General features: G+C 43.4%; 1 protein-coding gene across 3 annotated transcripts in view; it reads left to right on the top strand.

The window, feature by feature from the left end:
* Window positions 1-18,751, top strand: part of USF3 (upstream transcription factor family member 3) — a 117,829-nt gene that overhangs the window by 43,193 nt on the left and 55,885 nt on the right. For all 3 annotated transcript variants that reach the window (XM_077823053.1, XM_077823044.1, XM_077823036.1), the window contains exon 4: window positions 7,031-7,059. In XM_077823053.1, the coding sequence (XP_077679179.1) occupies window positions 7,031-7,059 (29 nt within the window). The remainder of the gene's footprint in view (window positions 1-7,030; window positions 7,060-18,751) is intronic.

Raw genomic sequence — 18,751 nt, 5'->3', positions numbered from 1 at the left:
ACCTGTCCCCAGATCTCTGCCAGGATGTGTCTCCAGCTGCTCGGCCACATGGTAGCAGCCACATTTGTGGTAAAGCATGCCAGGTTGCATATGTGCTGTCTCCAGGTGTGGCTACGCACTGTCTACGTACCTCAGAGGCACAGTCTTCACAAATTCCTGTCCATGCATATCAAGGTCAGTGGCTCACTACTCTGGTGGACAGAACCCAAAAACGTTTGTGTCAGGGTACCTTTCCTTCAACCAGCTCCATCCCTGATACTAACAACTGACACCTCCCTAATTAGTTGAGGAGCACACCTTCTCACCCATATAGTGCAGAGCAGGTGGTCCCTAGTGGAATCCACCCTACACATCAATCTTCTAGAGTGACAGGCAGTCCACAAGGCCTGCTGGCATTTTCTACCACTGATCAGACATTGCACTATATGAAATATGACAGACAATATGGCCTGCATGTTCTACATTACTGGACAAGGTGGAGCAAGGTCCCACTCCCTATGCTCGGAAGCCCTGAAATTATGGAAATATGTCCAACACAACATCAGCATTTCAGCTGCATACTTCCCTGGACACCAGAACGCTTTGGCAGACTCAATGAGCAGGACGACAAGTGGAAGCTAGATACAAAAACTCTACACCACATATTCAGCTGTTGAGGATTCCCAACCATAGATCTCTTTGCCACAACGGAGAATGTCAGATGCCCTCAATTCTGCTAAAGAGCAGGCCTATGCCCTCAGGCGCCTGTGAGATGCGTTTCTAATTACGTGGGATGCCCCACTACTCTATGCCATCCCAACCATTCCCCTGTTGTTCAGAGTGCTTCACAAGATACAGGGGGACCGAGCCCGAGTCATCCTTACAACTCCAACATGGCTACATCCGATTTGGTATACTCACCACCATACGAAGGAGGTATATGTTCTCTGATCACTCTGTGACCAACTCCGTGCCTTCTCTCACAGGATGCAGGTCAAATCCTCCATCCCAATCCACATTGCCCCTATATCTGAAGTCATGAGTCCTCCATGGTTTCAGGATTCAGAGGTGACCTGTTCAGAGGCAGTAAAAGAGGTCCTCTTGAATAGCACACATGACGCAACTCAACGCACTTACCTCCAAAAATGGACAAGGTTCTGATCCTGGGGCACCACCAGTCACATCATGATTTTACTTATTTTGGACTATATTTTGGATCTTAAAAAATCAGGGTTATCCACAGGTTCTATTCATGTACACTTAGCCTCCATCACAACATTCCATCCCAGACAGCCACACTGTCTTCACCCATCCATTCCGGAAGAGATTCTTGAAGGGTCTCCAAAACCTTTACCCTCATGAGATCCCACCCCAGTTTGGGACCCTGGTCTCATCTAGCGCTGCCTCAACAGACCACTGTTCGAGCCCATGGCTCTTGTATTCATCTATCCATGAAAACAGCATTTCTCATCACCATCAGATCGGCTCGACAGGTAGGAGAAATTGGCGCTCTCACGGCATACACCCAGTACACAGTTTTTCATAAAGACAAGGTCACAATATGTCCACATCCAAAATTCTTACCAAAGGTACCAACTTCCTTCCATTTAAATCAACCTATCTTCCCAAATCACATAGCAACCAGCAGGAGGTGACGTTACATACCTTGGATGTCAGGCAAGCATTAGCTTTTTACCTGGATAGAACTAAATCTTTCACACAATAGCCATGCTTATTCCTGTCAATGGTCGAAAGATAGAAAGGCCTGGCCATATCCAAACAATGCCTTTCCAAGCAGATCTTCCAATGTATACACCTTTTCAACCAATTACAGAATCAACAGTCTCCTCCTGGAACTTGAGCACATTCTACCCACTCTCTCTCCAACTCGATTGCCTTTCTCAACAATATCCCAATTATTAACATTTGCAAAGCAACCACCTGGGCCTCCATAGACACTTTTAGCCATCACTGCGCAATTATTATGCAGCATCAGCTGCCCTGCTAGGACACATTGTCCTGTCAGGACACATTGTCCTGTCATCTGCACTAAACTCCACTCCGAAGCCCAAGCCCAAGCCTTCCAACTAGGGGCACTGCTTTACAGTCACCTATAGTGGAGCACCCATAGGGACATGGGAAGAAGAGAAGGTTACTCACCCAGTGCAGTAATTGATGTTCTTTGAGATGTGTGTCCCTATGAGTGCTCCACTACCCACCCTTCTCCCCTCTGCTTCAGAGCTGAAAGATACTCTTTGCAGTAGAGAAGGAACTGAGGGCAGTTGGTCCGCACAGCGCTATATATAGATCCCATTCACAGCGTGAGATGAGCAGGAGCACATTTGTGGTCCAGTGGGCACGCTACCAAAGATTTCCGATCTCAGGCATAGGGGGCGCTGCTGCACCTACTGTGGAGCAGCCATAGTGGGACGCAGTTCAAAGAACCTCAGTTACTGCACAGGGTGTGACCTTCTCTTTCTCACATATAGTACCCTGCTAAGCATGCCCCAACCCTGGTCTAGCGGTAGCTTCCTCTAGAGATAAAAGGGGTAATTTAGTCTCTGTGGCCCATACAATTCTTGGATTCTAGTCAAAGTCTGCCAATTAGTGCAGTATGTGACGGTGGGTTTTGATGTGGAATTAAGACCCATTAGACTCACATAGGGGGCCACTAAATATCCATTAGATGGGAACAACTTTTAATTACTACTGAGCTAGGCTGGTTTCAAACTGGTGAAAGGCTCTGTAGTTCCTTAGCAATACACTGAGGTATCAAGTCCCCAAGTAAGTGCTAACCTTCAAGAATGAGGCTTATTTTTTGGAGAGGGATGTTTGTTAAATCAAATTCTGATCTCGTTGGCGCTTGCACAGGCACCGTCTCCCACTCTGGGGGGGCACAGGTAAAATCTCCCACATACTGCCTTGTCTACATCAAACACTGTATAACTGCTCTATTTTGTTCTTGAAGGGACAGCTTCCATTAACAAAAATACTATTAATAATAGTGCAGTAATAAAATAACGATTAATGCATTATCCACATTCACCTCTAATATCATTTCAACAAATATGATTATTCTAGGTTCCTCACACTAGCTTGATAGGTGTGTTGTGTGTGTGTGTGTACATATATGTATGTATATGTGTATATAAAAACACATTTAAAAGAACTTAGGGTAGAAGATAAAATTAAGGTCGCAAAGTCAGCATAGAAAAGCTAGGAAATTCCAGAATTCAGGTTAGCTGTATCACTTCAATTATGATGCTTTGGGATACAAGATAAAATTTTCAAATGTGCTTAAGTCCATTAAAAGTCAATAGTACTTAGGGCACCTAAGTCATGTGGATGCTTTTGAAAATGTTACCCACAGTCTTTAATCACATAACTACATACTATTTTCCCCCCAAGAGTAGGCTTTGAACCCAGGACCTTCAGATCCACGATACAAGCCCCTTCCACTTGAGGCAGTGCTACAATGCTGGGTATTCATGCATTCTGCTCCTGGCTCTTGAAAGCAGAATGTGTTCAGGATGTGGTAGAGGCAGCATATTGAAGCACATAATTTGGCACAAAGAAAAGGAGGACTTGTGGCACCTTAGAGACTAACATTTATTTGAGCATAAGCTTTTGTGAGCTACAGCTCACTTCATCGGATGGCACAATCATTCTGAAAGGCATTGTGGCAAAACAAATCAGATTCAGGCCCAACATATTAATTGCCTGGATTCTATTCCCTGCTGTGGTTGAAATTACCATGTACAACCTCTCTGCTATTTTATCCATGAAGTGGGTGAATGACAATTGCTTCGCCTTGTGGTTCATAATATAGGTTTTGAAATTCATAGCAATATTAACAGCAGCCACTGGAGAAAGGTGGGACTAGAGCTTGTGGTTTCCTGGTGTTTCATTATTATTATTTACTTGTATTATCATAGCACCTAGGAGCCCCAGACACATACCATGACCCCATTGTGCTAAGCACTGTAGAAACACAGAAAAGAGACAGTTCCTTCCCTAATGATCTTACCATCTAAGAATAATAGAAGAAAGAACAGATGGCTTCAGACAGACTGATGGGGGAGTACAAGGAAACTATAAGAACATAAGAATGGCCATACTGGGTCAGACCAAAGATCCATCCAGCCCAGTATCCTGTCTGCCGACAGTGGCCAATGCCTGGTGCCCCAGAGGGAGTGAACCTAACAGGTAATGATCAAGTGATCTCCCTCCTGCCATCCATCTCTACCCTCTGACAAACAGAGTCTAGGGACACCATTCTTACCCATCCTGGCTAATAGCCATGAATGGACTTAACCTCCATGAATTTATCTAGTTCTCTTTTAAACCCTGTTATAGTCCTACCCTTCACAACCTCCTCTGGCAAGGAGTTCCACAGGTTGACTGTGCACTGTTTGAAGAAGAACTTCCTTTTATTTGTTTTAATGAGACAGTGTACCAGCAGCCTAATTGTTGTCAAGTTTTTTTTGTTGGCATCGTGGCAAAGGAATGTTTTAAGGAGAATAATGACTTAGTTTTGCAGATGTTTGCAGGGAGCTCCTCCCAAACCTGAGGGACACCATGGGAGAAAGCAGGAAAGTACTTGTTTAACAAGCAGACAATGGAGACAGCCATCGTCCTTTTTGATATTTGAATGAGAGATGATAGATGGGTTGGGGATAGGTCGAGAAGAGGTTTGAAAGTGAAGACAAGTAGCTTATGTTTGGCACAACAGAGAAGAGGGATGCAAAGAGAGGAGTGACATGGTCAAAGTGACGAGTTAGAATGCTGCTGCAAAGACATGTTTCCTAATGGATATAAGCAGAGCAAGATTGCATTTGTCAAAGTCAAAGAGAAGAATATTGCAGTAACTGAGATGAGAGCCTGGATGAGAATTTTAGCTGTGTGGATGAATAGAGATGCTATGCAGAAAGAATCTGTAAGACTTAGACAAAGCCTCGATGTAAGGACCTAGAGAGAGTTCCAAATTGAAGATGACACCCAGATTATGGGAGTCTGTGACAAGCAGGTTGGTGGTGTTGTCCACAGTGATCAAGAAAAGAGTAGTGGGGAGGACTTGTGGGAAAGGTTAAGTAGACATTCTATAGGCTAAAAGCTTTTGGGAGAGGGGCAGAGGAAGGGTGTGTGAGTTTCTCATGCATAGCATTTTATCAGCTGTGGGAGAAGACATGACAGATCTGCTAAATGTGTGAGTGTCACACAAGATACAGCATTTGGCAGGCCTAAGAATGTAATTTCCCAAGATGGAATTTCACCAGGTTGTCAGCTTTATGTGTCATCTGAAAGACTGCACCCTCAAGGATCTGGTCTTGTGTTGTCCTCCTGTTGATTTCAGTGGGACCAGGAGCAGGCACTGGATTAGCTGATAGGATCATCTCAACAATTAGATTTGAGTAAGATCTGCAATTAAGCATTCATTTTCACTCTTCCCAACAGAAAACTTATTTATTTGGTGGCAAAGGATATGGGAAAAGTTGTTCTTGTGTTAGGTCTCTGATTCAGGAAGGAGTCCTTATTCAGGAAGGATGTTTAAGCACGTGCTTAAGTGCTTTCCTGAATTGAGGCCTTGACCTTCTTTAAGCTAGGCCACAGCCTGCTGCTTAATAAAAGTGAGTGTTGAGATCCATTGCATTTCTTCCCCCCTTGCCTCACAAGTAGCTGTGCTTCTTCAAGTATTTGTCCATATGGCTCCCACTCAAGGTGCACATGTACCTGTGCATGCAAGATTGGAATCTTTTGGCCTGCAAGTGTCTGGGGCAGTGCATGCACCCTGCATGGCCTCATGCCTCTAATCGAGGGCATACAGGGCATAGTGAGTCTCAACTGCAACTTGGTTCCTTCTTACTGCCCATGACAGTGAGACAGGACCTCCATAGTGTCCAACTGCTACCCCATAGCTCTTTGTTACCTTTAGTATTAGTTCAATGTTAATTTTTCTGTATTTTTTTCTAGCAGGTTGACAAGCTTGTCTTGCTTATGAGGCAGCTATTCCCTTAAATGATGGGAATATTAAATATTTTATTTGCCTTTCCAGACAAGTGTTCAACATGCAGGGCTTTTTCAAAACACCCTCAGAAAGTCCGAGATGATTGTTTGAAATTATTTTTATTGGAGCAATCAATGAAGGGTACGTCTGATTCCGAAACCCTCTATCAAAAAGAAACAGCTACTACCTCCAAGCTGCACTCAGCAAGTGCTCAAGCACACTGATCTCATGACCCTCCTTTCCTGTTAATGAGGAGTCCTTTAATCTTGGTGAAGGAATTGAATGGTAGTTGGGCCCACTCTGCCCTTTATGCCCTTGGGTAGGGGGCAAGAGGACATGCAGGGTGCCAGCATGGCCCCTATAGACATTGCTGGCCAAAAGAATCGAATCTCGTGCACATAAGGCACATGTGCACCTAGAGTGGGAACCATGTGGACAAACATTGTAAAGGACCGTACTTGCTGTAAAGTAAGTAACTTGTTCCTTTTCTGCCTTTTCCATTAAGCTCTGGGAACAATAAAATACTTGTGCATGTAGCATGGCTGTATGTACAAAAAATTAAGTGTGTTCTGTTTAGTGCAGCTTTTTCATGAGATGAGCTTTTCCACTGGTCAGAAATCTGATTAGTTTTTATTTATTTGTATCATGATAGTGCCCAAAGACTCCAGTGAGCAAGGGGGCCCCATTGTGATAGGTGCTGTACAAACACACAGGAAGAAACCATCCCTGCCCCTATACATGTATAAATTGTACCAAGTACACACACAACGCACATGTAGTATTGCACTCTAATCCATTTAGTCTGAACATTCATGATCTTTTCTCAGAAAACATTAATATAATATATTCCTATATCAAGAACTACTTTTGTGGGTTTTTATTTCTCTCTTCTCTATATTCATTCTTGCCAAGAAAGCAGAATTTTGTATTAAATGTATTTTTTTAACTGTAACAATAAAATTGCTTTAAAACATAAAAGAAATAATTGTACATGTGGAGGTTTTCCCTTTTATTTCACATAATTTCTTTTGAACTTTTGTATTACAGAAAGAAAAACCGGGAGACACACAATGCAGGTAGGAACTACAGTATTTTACTGTTCAGAGTTGAGCTGCACAGCTCTTTGAGTTCCTTACTCCAATCTGCTTGAAAGCATACAAGGACTGGTGCATTTGGAATGGGGAAGGATCCATTTATTGGAGTGTATTTACATGAAAAGACTCCAGAGCCCCACATGGAACACCTGAAGCAGGGCTGCTTCATGGACAGCTGTAACCATCCTTTAGTTTGCCTAGCCTATGGAAAATGTATAGAATAATAGAAATAATATCTTGAATAAACAGGAGAGGCTTTCTGAATGTGACCCTCATGTCCCTTATTCCTCCCAAACACCTATGTGGACACCTTGGCTTTTCATTTCATTGCTAATAAACTCAGTGAATCAATTTCTATTCACTTACAAAAGAAGATATAAGCAAAAGCAGATATTGGTTTTGTGTGAGTATATTTTTGGGAATAAACATATAAACTATATGGAAATCAGGGGCAGGCATCTAACACATAGAATGCATTTTAACTTTTAGAGGCCTTGGGTTAAATATTTTGAGATGGGATTACTCCACAGCATAAACTTCCATTGCATTCCGTTGAACACCACCAGTCCAGAAATCCTCCTTAGAACCAATCTGTGCTTTGTGGAGATTCCCCCCGATCTCCTAGCACATGCCCTTTCCTCTCTGTTGGTTCCCAGCTTAAGCAGTGTTTGGGAACTCACAGCTGTAGAACAGGACAGGGAGGGGCAGGTTTCAACCAACTCAGAGAAATAGTGGGCATGGTCCCATGGAAAGACCAATTAGGAATAAAGAAATCGAAGGGGGCTGGCAGTTCCTAAAAGATGTAATACAGTACTGGAGACTCAACAGCAAGCTATTCCAGTGCAGAGGAAAGTTAAGAAGAACCACAGAAGGCCAATGTGGCTGCACAAGGAGCTTTTTAGCTATCTAAAAACCAAAAGGGATACGTACATTGAAGATAAAAAGTCAGCACGGATTTTTCAGCAATAAATCGTGTCAAACCAATGTAATAGCATTCTTTGATGAGGTAACAAGCCTTATGGATGGAGGGAAGTGGTAGGTATGGTAAGTCTTGACTTCAGTAAAGCCTTTGATACTGTCTTGCATGACCTTCTCTGATTTGCCTAGTTTGTTAACAACCTAGATAGAGTTACTATAAGGTGGGTGCATAACTGGTTGGAAAACCATTCCGAGAGAGTAATCAGTAGATCAAAATCAAGGTAGAAGGGCATATCGAGGGGTCCCGTAGGGATCAGTTCTGGGTCCGGTTATGTTCAATATCTTCATCAGTGATTTAGATAATGGCATAGAGAGTACACTTATGAAGTTTGCGGATGAACCAACCTAGGGCGGGTTGCAAGGGCTTTGGAGGATAGGATTAAAATTCAAAATGATCCGGGCAAACTGGAGAAATGGCCTCAAGTAAATAGGATGAAATTTAATAAGAACAAATGCAAAGTACTCCACTTAGGAAAGACCAATCAGTTGCACACATACAAAATAGGAAATGACTGCCTAGGAAGAAGTACTGCAGAAAGGGATCTGGGGGTCATAGTGGATCACAAGCTAAATGTGAGTCAACAGTGTAACACTGTTGCAAAAAAAGCAAACATCATTCTGGGATGTATTAGTAGGAGTGTTTGTAAACAAGACACTAGAAGTAATTCTTCTGCTCTACTCTGCACTGATTAGGCCTCACCTGGAGTATTCTATGTAGTTCAGGGCCCCACATTTCAGGAAAGATATCAACAAATTGGAGAAAGTGCAGTAAAGAGCAACAAAAATTATTAAAGACCTAGAAAACATGACTTATAACGGAAGATGGAAAAAAATGGGGTTTTTTTAGTCTGGAGAAGAGAACTGAGGGGGGACATAACAGTTTTCAAGACATAAAAGGAAAAGGGAGAAAAATTGTTCTCTTTAGCCTCTGAAGATAGGACAAGAAGCAATGGGCTTAAATTGCAGCCAGTGTGGTTTAGGATGGACATTAGGAAAAACTTTCTAACTGTCAGGGTAGTTAAGCACTGGAATAAATTGCCTAGGGAGGTTGTGAAACTCCATCATTGGAGATTTTTAAGAGCAGGTTATACAAACATCTGTCAGGGATTGTCTAGATCATATTTAGTCCTGCCTTGAATGCTGGGGACTGGACTAGAAAACCTCTCGAGGTCCCTTGCAGTTCTGTGATTCTATACAGAAAATGGAAAGAGGGGTATGTCACCAAGGAAATATACATGAGAATAGCACAAACATGTAGGGATAAAATCAGGAAAGCCAAGGCAAAGTTACAGCTGGCAAGGAGTGTTTGAGATAACAAGAAGATGTTCTTCAAAATGTCAGACAAAAAAGAAAGGTCAAGGATGGTGTGGGTCTGCTGCTCAATTGAGAATATGAGCTGGTAACAGAAGATGATAGGAAAGCAGAGCTGCTTAATGCCTATTTGCTTTAGTCTTCTTTCAAAAAATAACATGTGGGTGGATGCCTAGGGAAGTTACCATAGATGATAAAGGGGAAGGGATGCAGATGAGGATAAGTAAAGAAGATGTCCAAGATCTTCTGATCAATTTGAATTAATTCACATCAGTAGGGCGGGATGCTATACACCTCAGGGTATTGAAAGAATTAGCTGAAGAGATTTCGCAGCCACTAACAATAATATTTGTAAACTCATGGATGATAGGAGAGGTCCCAAAAGACTGGAGAAGGGCTAACATAATGCCCAGCTTGAAAAGGAGGAGCTGGGGAACTATAGAACAGTCAGTGTGACTTAGATACCTGGGAAGCTACTAGAGCAATGTATAAAACATTCAATTTGTGAATACCTGGAGGACAAAGGGGTGATCACTAACAGCCAGCATGGATTTACTAAGAACAAATCATGCCAAACCAGCTTGATTTCCTTCTTTGACAGAGTAACTGGTTTGGTGGATAGGGGGAATGCAGTAATATACATAATATACCTGGATAATATACCTGGATTTCAGCAAGGCTTTTGACAGTCTCACATGACATTCTGATAGGTAAGCTGGAGAAATGCAGGCTTGGTGGAACTGTCATTAAGTGAATACAAAATTGATTAAACAACGACAAACAAAAGAGTAATTATTAATGGAATGGTGTCAGATTGGAAGGAAGTCTCAAGTGGGGTTCCACAGCAAACTGTTCTGGATCCAGTGCTGTTTAACATCTTTATTGATGATCTGGATGTAGGAATAGAGAGCATATCGATCAAATTTGCAGATGACACAAAGGTGGGGGGTGAGGGGGTTGCCAACACTTTGGAGGATAGAGCTAAAATTCCGATGGATCTTGATAAATTGGAGAACTGGGCTATTGAAAATTCAACAAAGACAAATTTAAGGTGTTACACTAAGGGAAGAAAAACCAAATGCACAAATACAGAATGGGGGATAACTGGCTTGGCAGCAGCACTGCTGAGAAGGATCTGGGAGTTGTGGTGGATCACAACCTCAACGTGAGTCAGCATTGCAATACTGTTGCAAAAAAAGCAAATGCAATTTTAGGTTGCACTAACAGAGGCATGGCATGCAAGTCATAGGAGGTGATAGTACTGCTCTACTCGGCACTGGTTAGGCCTCAACTGGAGTACTGTGTCCAGTTTTGGTCAACAATGTATAGAAAGGATATAGAGAAACTGGCCAGCAACAAAGATGATCAAAGGGATGGAACTGGGTATGTTTAGTTTGGAAAAGAGGAGATTAAGAGGGGGACATGAGAGTGGTCTTCAAATACTAGAAAGACTTTCATAAAAAAGATGAAGACAGTTCTTCTCTCTTGCCACAAAGGGCAGGATAAGAGGCAATGGGTTCAAACTACGGCAAAAGAAATTTAGATTTAATCTCAGGAAAAACTTCCTAACTGTAAGAACAGTAGGACAATGGAACAGGCTACCTACGGAGTTGTGGAAGCTCCTTCACTGGAAGTTTTCAAAAGGAGGTTGGGTAGCCATCTGTCTTGGATGGCTTAATGCAACAAATCCTGCATCTTGGTAGGGGGATAGACTAGATGACCCTTGCAGTTCCTTCGAATCCTATGATTCTATGTTTGAACTAGTTTATCCCAAGAGTTCTGATCCAGTTCTGCCTCCAAGCAGTCAGAATCTATTCCTCCCTGGAATAGTGGTAACTAGTGACATTCCTAAATCTCAAGGAAGTTGTTCAGTGCTTAGAGCAGGATTGTGGGAATTAGGGGTCTTGGTTTCTATTCCCAGCTCTGGCACTGTCCTACTGTGGTGGCTATGGGCAAGTCTCTGCACTTCTGTGCCTTGGTTTCCCCATATTACAGAAAAGTGGTGAAATTTATTGTTTGCAGGGAGCTTTCAGCTCCTGGGGTGAAAGGTGCTATAGTAATTCAGAGTATTATTCAGATGTAGAATGCTAGAAGATTAGCCAATTTCTTAAGGGTTAAGAAGTGTTAACAAACAGACTTTCTGCAATCTAGTATTCTAATTAGTGACATATATACTTAAGATTGTCAAAGTGTTGCTATTCTAGGCCCCTGATTTCAGTTGCTCTTATTTTTTCAAAACTTTCACCCTTTGGGCTGAAGTTTTCCAGTCATGGGGCCTGAATTCTTACTACCTTGCACCTGAGCAAATCCACTTTTTCCCTCACTTGGCACAGATATTAATGTGACTGCACAGTGTGTGAGGCCTGGTCTACACTACAGAGTTAGGTCGAAGGAAGCTGCCTTAAGTCGACTTGTTAATGTATGTGTCCTTTACATCAACCTAAGTCGCCTCTGATATCGACTTCTGTAATCCACCCCTGCGAGAGGCGTAACACTTAGTTCAATTTTCATGGGCCGTCTGCGAGGTAGTGCAGACGCAGCATTGTGTAATTTGACTTAATTGGCCTCTAGGTGGTATCCCACAATGCTCATCTGTGACCGCTCCGGAGATCATTCTCAATTCTGCTGTACTGCAGCTAGGTACACAGGAAACAGCCCCTCTCCTGTTAAAGCCCCGGGAACTTTTGAATGCCCATCACCTGTTTGATCAGCACTGGGAGCATGCCAGCTGATCATGGAGACTACACACCCCAAACGCGCGCCAACCTGATCTGCACAGGAGGTGGTGGATCTCATCGCTGTGTGGGGAGAAGAGTCTGTGCAGGGAGAGCTCAGATCCAGCAGAAGAAATGCTGATATCTATGCGAAGATCGCTCTTGGAATGGGGGAGAAGGGCTACATGAGGGACACACAGCAATGCCGTGTGAAAATAAAAGAACTTTGTCAGGCATACCAGAAGACAAGGGAGATGAACAGTCGTTCTGGTGCTGAACTCCACACATGCCGGTTTTACAGCGAGCTGCATGCAGTTCTTGGGGGTGACCCTACCAGTACCCACACAAGCAACGTGGACACCTCAAGGGTGTGTGAGTCTACGGACAATAAGGAGGATTATACGGTGGAGGAGGAGGATAATGGGAGACAGGCGAGTGGTGGATCCATTCTCCCCGAGAGCCAGGAAATATTTTTAACCCTGCAGCCCTTTGGGTCGCAGGACAGCATGGTGGCTGACTGTGATGCCAGGGAAGGCACCTCTGCTAATTATACATTTAAATTTGAAAGTCCAGTTAAACTTTAGCGGGCACACACATTCGGTGGTATTGCATGTTTACTGTGAAGAAAAAGCGAGGTGCTGTGGCTCTCTGCTTACAAGAGGCCACTCCAGCTACGCAGACGGTGGCTCCTGGAAAAGACTGTTTATGTGGACTGGGATAGCCCAGGAATCCTCCATGGATATCTCTAGGAAACTTTCATGGAGTTACTCTGCAATGCTTTGCAGAAGGTTTCTGGGCAGGGCAGTCTTATTTCTTCCACCATGGTAGGACACTTTCCCACACAACTCCTGAATTAATTCTGCTGGCATCATTGCGGTACACAACATAGCAGCATAAGGACCGGGTCTATTCCCAGACGCTTGTTACATCTCCTTCCTTTCCGCCTCTATTACCCTCAGAAAATTGATATCACATTGGGTTGCCTAGGGGAAACGGGGGAAGTTCTCATTAAAAGTGCTCTTACATGGGGAAAAAAAGGTCATGTAGACCCCACCCCACCCCCATTCCGGATTGCCAAACCACACAACCGCTAATGTGACTTTACAATGCTCAGCATGGGTTGGCAAGTAGTTTAAAGTGGCTGATAGGGGACTGGGGCACCACATGAGAGATCCTGGGGGGGCCTACTCACCATGGCTGGAGCAGCAAAACAGCACAGTGAATGGTTATGGATTCTGATTGTTATGGCTTGCACCTAGTGTAATAAGGGTGGGGTTTTTTTGTTTGTTTGTTTTTTATGAAAATGGCCTTGCTATGGAAACGTTTTATTCATGTACAATGGCTCCTTTATTTTTTCCCCTGACTGACAGCTGGAATTGTGTCCTTCAGCGGGTCATCAACACCTGAAAGCAGACTTTCGCTGATTAGAAGAGGACAAAGAATGCAGGAGTATATGTTCACCAAGATAATGAACGCCTCCGGGACAACTGACGCAGAGCTGAGAACAGGGAGGATTTCACTGTCCGAGAAGTTAGACATGGACATGGAGAGCAGGAAAGCTTCCAATGAGCGAGAGCATGCAGCACAGGATGAGATGCTTTGGATTATGAGGGACCAAGCAGACATGTTGAGGCGTTGGGTTGAACTGCAGGAACAGAAGCAGGAGGGTAGAGTCCCTCTGCAGACGCTGGTGGAAAGCCAGCCAGCATCGCCTGGCGCAGAATCACCCTCCCATAAGCATTCCATGAGGTGTGGGCGAAAAGTCCATTATCCCTTTCACTTAACTCGTGGCGGGGAAGGGTACAAGGAGCAGAAGGTGCCTATTCACAGACCTTTCATGGTCTGGACTGCGGTGTTGTGTTACACAGATGAAAATGTTTCTCCCATTCCAACTTTACAACCACTTTTCCCCAAGGTTACCTTTTCTTTCAGCTCTCCCTCTTTATTTATGTTTGTTAAATAAAGTAAATGGATTTGAGGAATAAAAGTTCTTTATTGAGTAGAAGCAGGGGGGTTTGCTTTACGGGGACAGTGATACAAGCCAGGTGAAGGTTTGGGAAAGCACAATGAGGACAAGCAGCTCACGTTACTGTGACTCATTACTGAATTAGCTTTTCAAAGTCTTGCAGATACGCAGCACGTCTTGCAGTGCTCTTCTTATTTCCCTGGTATCTGGCTGCTCAAAAATGGCTGCCATGTGATCTCATAGAACCATAGAATATCAGGGTTGGAAGGGACCTCAGGAGGTCATCTAGTCCAACCACCTGCTCAAAGCAGGACCAATCCCCAACTAAATCATCCCAGCCAAGGCTTTGTCAAGCCTGACCTTAAAATCCTCTAAGGAAGGAGATTCCACCACCACCTCCCTAGGTAACCCATTCCAATGCTTCACCACCCTCCTAGTGAAAAAGTTTTTCCTAAGATCCAACCTAAACCTCCCCCACTGCAACTTGAGACCATTACTCCTTGTTCTATCATCTGGTACCACTGAGAACAGTCTAGATCCATCCTTTTTGGAACCCCCTTTCAGGTAATTGAAAGCAGCTATCAAATCCCCCCTCATTTTTCTCTTCTGCAGACTAAATAATCCCAGTTTGCTCAGCCTCTCCTCATAAATCATGTGCTCCAGCCCCCTAATCATTTTTGTTGCCCTTCACTAGACTCTTCCCAATTTTTCCACATCCTTCTTGTAGTGTGAGGCCCAAAACTGGACACTACTCCAGATGAGGCCTCATCAATGTCAAATAGAGGGGAATGATCACATCCCTCGATCTGCTAACAATGCTCCTACTTATACAGTCCAAAATGCCATTAGCCTTCTTGGCAACAAGGGCACACTGTTGGCTCATATCCAGCATCTCGTCCACTGTAACCCCTAGGTCCTTTTCTACAGAACTGCTGCCTAGCCGCTCGGTCCCTAGTCTGTAGCAGTGCAGGTCTCATCTGCCCAGCCCTGTGGAAAATTTTCCCCCTTTTTTTCACAGATATTATGGAGCACACAGCAGGCAGCTATAACCATGGGGACTTTCTCCTCACTAAGGTCCAACCTTGTTAGCAGACTGCTCCAGCGCCCTTTCAAGTGACCAAAGGCACATTCAACCACCATTCTGCACTTGCTGAGCCTATAATTGAACCGTTCCTTACTGCTGTCCAGACAACTGGTGTATGGCTTCATGAGCCATGGGAGCAAGGGGTAGACTGGGTCCCCCAGGATAACTATAGGCATCTCAAGATCGTCAATGTTAATTTTGTGGTCTGGAAAGAAAGTTCTGGATTGCAGCTTTTTGAACAGACCCGCATTCCTAAAGATGTGTGCATCATGAACCTTTCCCAACCATCCTACATTGGTGTTGGTGAAATGCCCCCTGTGATCCACCAGCGCTTGCAACACCATTGAAAAGTATCCCTTTTGGTTCATGTACTCTTTGGCAAGGTGGTCTGGTGCCAAGATGGGGATATGCATGCCATCTGTAACCCACCGCAATTAGGGAACCCTCGCAGCAAAACCATCCACTATGTCCTGCACATTTCCCAGACTCACTACCCTTCGTAGCAGAAGTCAATTAATGGCCCTGTACACTTGGAGCCCAGCAGCTCCCATGGTAGATTTACGTACTCCAAATTGATTCACCGCTGATCGGTAACTGGCGTTGCAAGCTTCCAAGTAGCGATCCCCACTCGCTTCTTCATTGTCAGAGCAGCTCTCATTTTTGTGTTGTTGAGCTGCAGGGCAGGGGAAAGCTCTGCACAAAGTGCCTGGAAGGTGGCCTTCCACTTTCAGAAGTTCTGCAGCCACTACTCGTCATCCCATACCTGCAAAATGATGTGGTCCCACCAGTCAGTGCTTGTTTCATGGGACCAGAAACGGTGCTCAACAGAGTGCAGCTGCTCTGTGACTGCCATCAGTAATGGTGAATTGTTTTTTCCAATGGCTTGCAGGAGGGCTGCTTGCAGGACATTGCTAGGTTCTGCACGGTGGACCGTACTTTGGTTCTGGAAATACTGCAGGAGAAGGCATGAGGTGTTTGAGATGCTGACAGCAAGAGTGCACAGCTGAGCAGGCTCCATGCTTCTGGGGTTATGGTGTACATGCAGCGGTTTTAAGACGCGAAAACCACTGGGTTGTTTGCCGTTGTTGTGAGGGAGGGAGCACAGTGCATCATGGGATGCCGACGCAGCGTTCCCATTCTCCTCTGCGACAATGTTTTGGTCCCAGGGGGTATTGCACAAACTTCCCAAAATACCCTGCGGCAAGTTGCACTTTGGGATAGATACCCACAATGCACTGCTTTGTGCATCAATGCAGGCACTGCTAGTGAGGACACACTCCATCGAGACAATGAGCATGGTGTTGTCACGCACAATCAACTTCATTAATTTGGGGGCTCGAGGTCAAATTAGATAAAGTCGACTTAATTTTGTAGTGTAGACAAGCCCTAAGTCTGGGATGAATCAGACCACTTGGGCCAGACATGAAAGGTATTTGGATGCCTAAAGATGCACATTGGTTCCTATTGCAATTTTCAGAAATGCCTAGGTGCCTAATTCTCATTGATTTCAAGACACCCCATCTTTGTTTCTTTTTTCCTGTGCCTTGAAGAGGGAGTTTACTTATTTACAAATACAAGCAAAAAAATAAGGTTGAGGAATCCTTAGAGAAGTTTATAGTAACATATATGCTTGTGATCAGGTGGGCTGAAATTGAGAAGTCCCCCCCACCCTTGCCTCCCAGTGCCTCCAATGGTCAGCCTTATCTTCTTCAGTGTATGAAGTATTGAATTGACTGAAAAAGAACTTGGTACAAGTCTTTAGTTTCCATAGCTACTTCTGAGTTTAGGATTAAAAATTTTTTCTTGGGCTCCAAGGTTTAGATGCCCTTTTTGATTATTTTGAGTTTAAAATTAGATTTATTGAATAAAATCCTGGCCTCACTAAGTCATCGGGTGTTTTTTCATTGACTACAATGATGCCAGGATTTCACTGATCATCTGTAATGTTGTACGATGCAGAGAGAGAGAAGGGTAATCATCTGAAAAGAATATTAATAAACATCAAGAAAAAATAGATGTGAAGACTAAATAAAAGAACACCAAATGATCCTTTTTGATGTCCTAACTAGACTAGACAATATATTGTTTCATAGGAAAGTTTCAGTCTTAGAAAATTTTTACCAATATCTGCACTATGCGTGTTCTGGATGTCCCTGAAGACTTGGAGTGGAAGGACCTAAGTAATTTTATGTTAATGAAGTTAATCTTCTACTTAAAATATCAAGCTGTCCTGTATCCCAAATAAGGACTATCTTGCAATTCTTTCAGCAAAATCCTTGACACTTACAGTGATCTTTACTATCACCTGTTTATTGAGAAAGGTTAATATGCCAGGTCTGGGATGGGGGAGCTAATATTTTTTCAAAATGAACTGTGATGTATCAAAAAGCACACTGGCTTGGAGAAAGAAGTTATTGCTTCTAAGAGCCAAGTATGTCTTTAGGTTTAAACCTGTTTTATTTCCATCTAAACTTTGTCTTAACAACAGTGTTTATTATCTTTGTTATCTGTTATTTTTATTATTAATTTGGTATTTATATCATAGTGGCACCCAAAAGCTCTGGTCAAAAGTAGGGCCGTCTTGTGCAAGGTGTTGTACACACACAGAAGGAGATGCAACCCCTGCTTCCAGAGAACTTTCTGTTCTAAGGTTTTAATGAAACTAAAGCTGTTCTAGCTAGGCATTTGACTACTAAGAATACTGTGAGCTTGATACTGAAGATGATTTATCAAGCCCATTGGTACTGTAATTTAATGAACCTTTAATTCATTTATAGACTTTGCTCTTTGAAGTTGTGAAATTGTTACAGACGATAAGTGTGACACTACCTCAAAATAGCACCCTGGAACCCCCGTATTCACCTCTCTGATATGATTATGATATGTTTTGTACAAAAAGAAAAGGTGTACTTGTGGCACCTTAGAGACTAACAAATTTATTTGAGCATAAGCTTTCATGAGCTACAGCTCACTTCATCGGATGCATTCAGTGGAAAATATAGTAGCGAGATTTATATACATAGAGAACATGAAACAATGGGTGTTACCATACACACTAACGAGAGTGATCACTTAAGGTGAGATATTACCAGCAGGAGAGCGGGGGGGGGGGGGGAGGGTGGGAACCTTTTGTAGTGATAATCAAGGTGGGCCATTTTCAGCAGTTGACAAGAACATCTGAGGAACGGTGGGGTGTGGAATAAACATGGGGAAATAGTTTTACTTTGTGTAATGACCCATCCACTCCCAGTCTCTATTCAAGCCTAAGTTAATTGTATCCAGTTTGCAAATTAATTCCAATTCAGCAGTCTCTCGTTGGAGTCTTTTTTTGAAGTTTTTTTGTTGAAGAATTGCCACTTTTAGGTCTGTAATCGAGTGACCAAAGAGAGTGAAATGTTCTCCGACTGGTTTTTGAATGTTATAATTCTTGACATCTGATTTGTGTCCATTTATTCTTTCACGTAGAGAATGTCCAGTTTGACCAATGTACATGGCAGAGGGGCATTGCTGGCACATGATGGCGTATATCACATTGGTGGATGTGCAGGTGAACGAGCCTCTGATAGTGTGGCTGATGTGATTAGGCCCAATGATGGTGTCCCCTGAATAGATATATGGATG

Source organism: Eretmochelys imbricata, chromosome 1, assembly GCF_965152235.1.
Source record: "Eretmochelys imbricata isolate rEreImb1 chromosome 1, rEreImb1.hap1, whole genome shotgun sequence".
NCBI lineage: Eukaryota > Metazoa > Chordata > Testudines > Cheloniidae > Eretmochelys > Eretmochelys imbricata.
The sequence above is the reverse complement of the archived record's forward strand: the minus strand, read 5'-3'. Positions and strand labels throughout refer to the sequence as shown.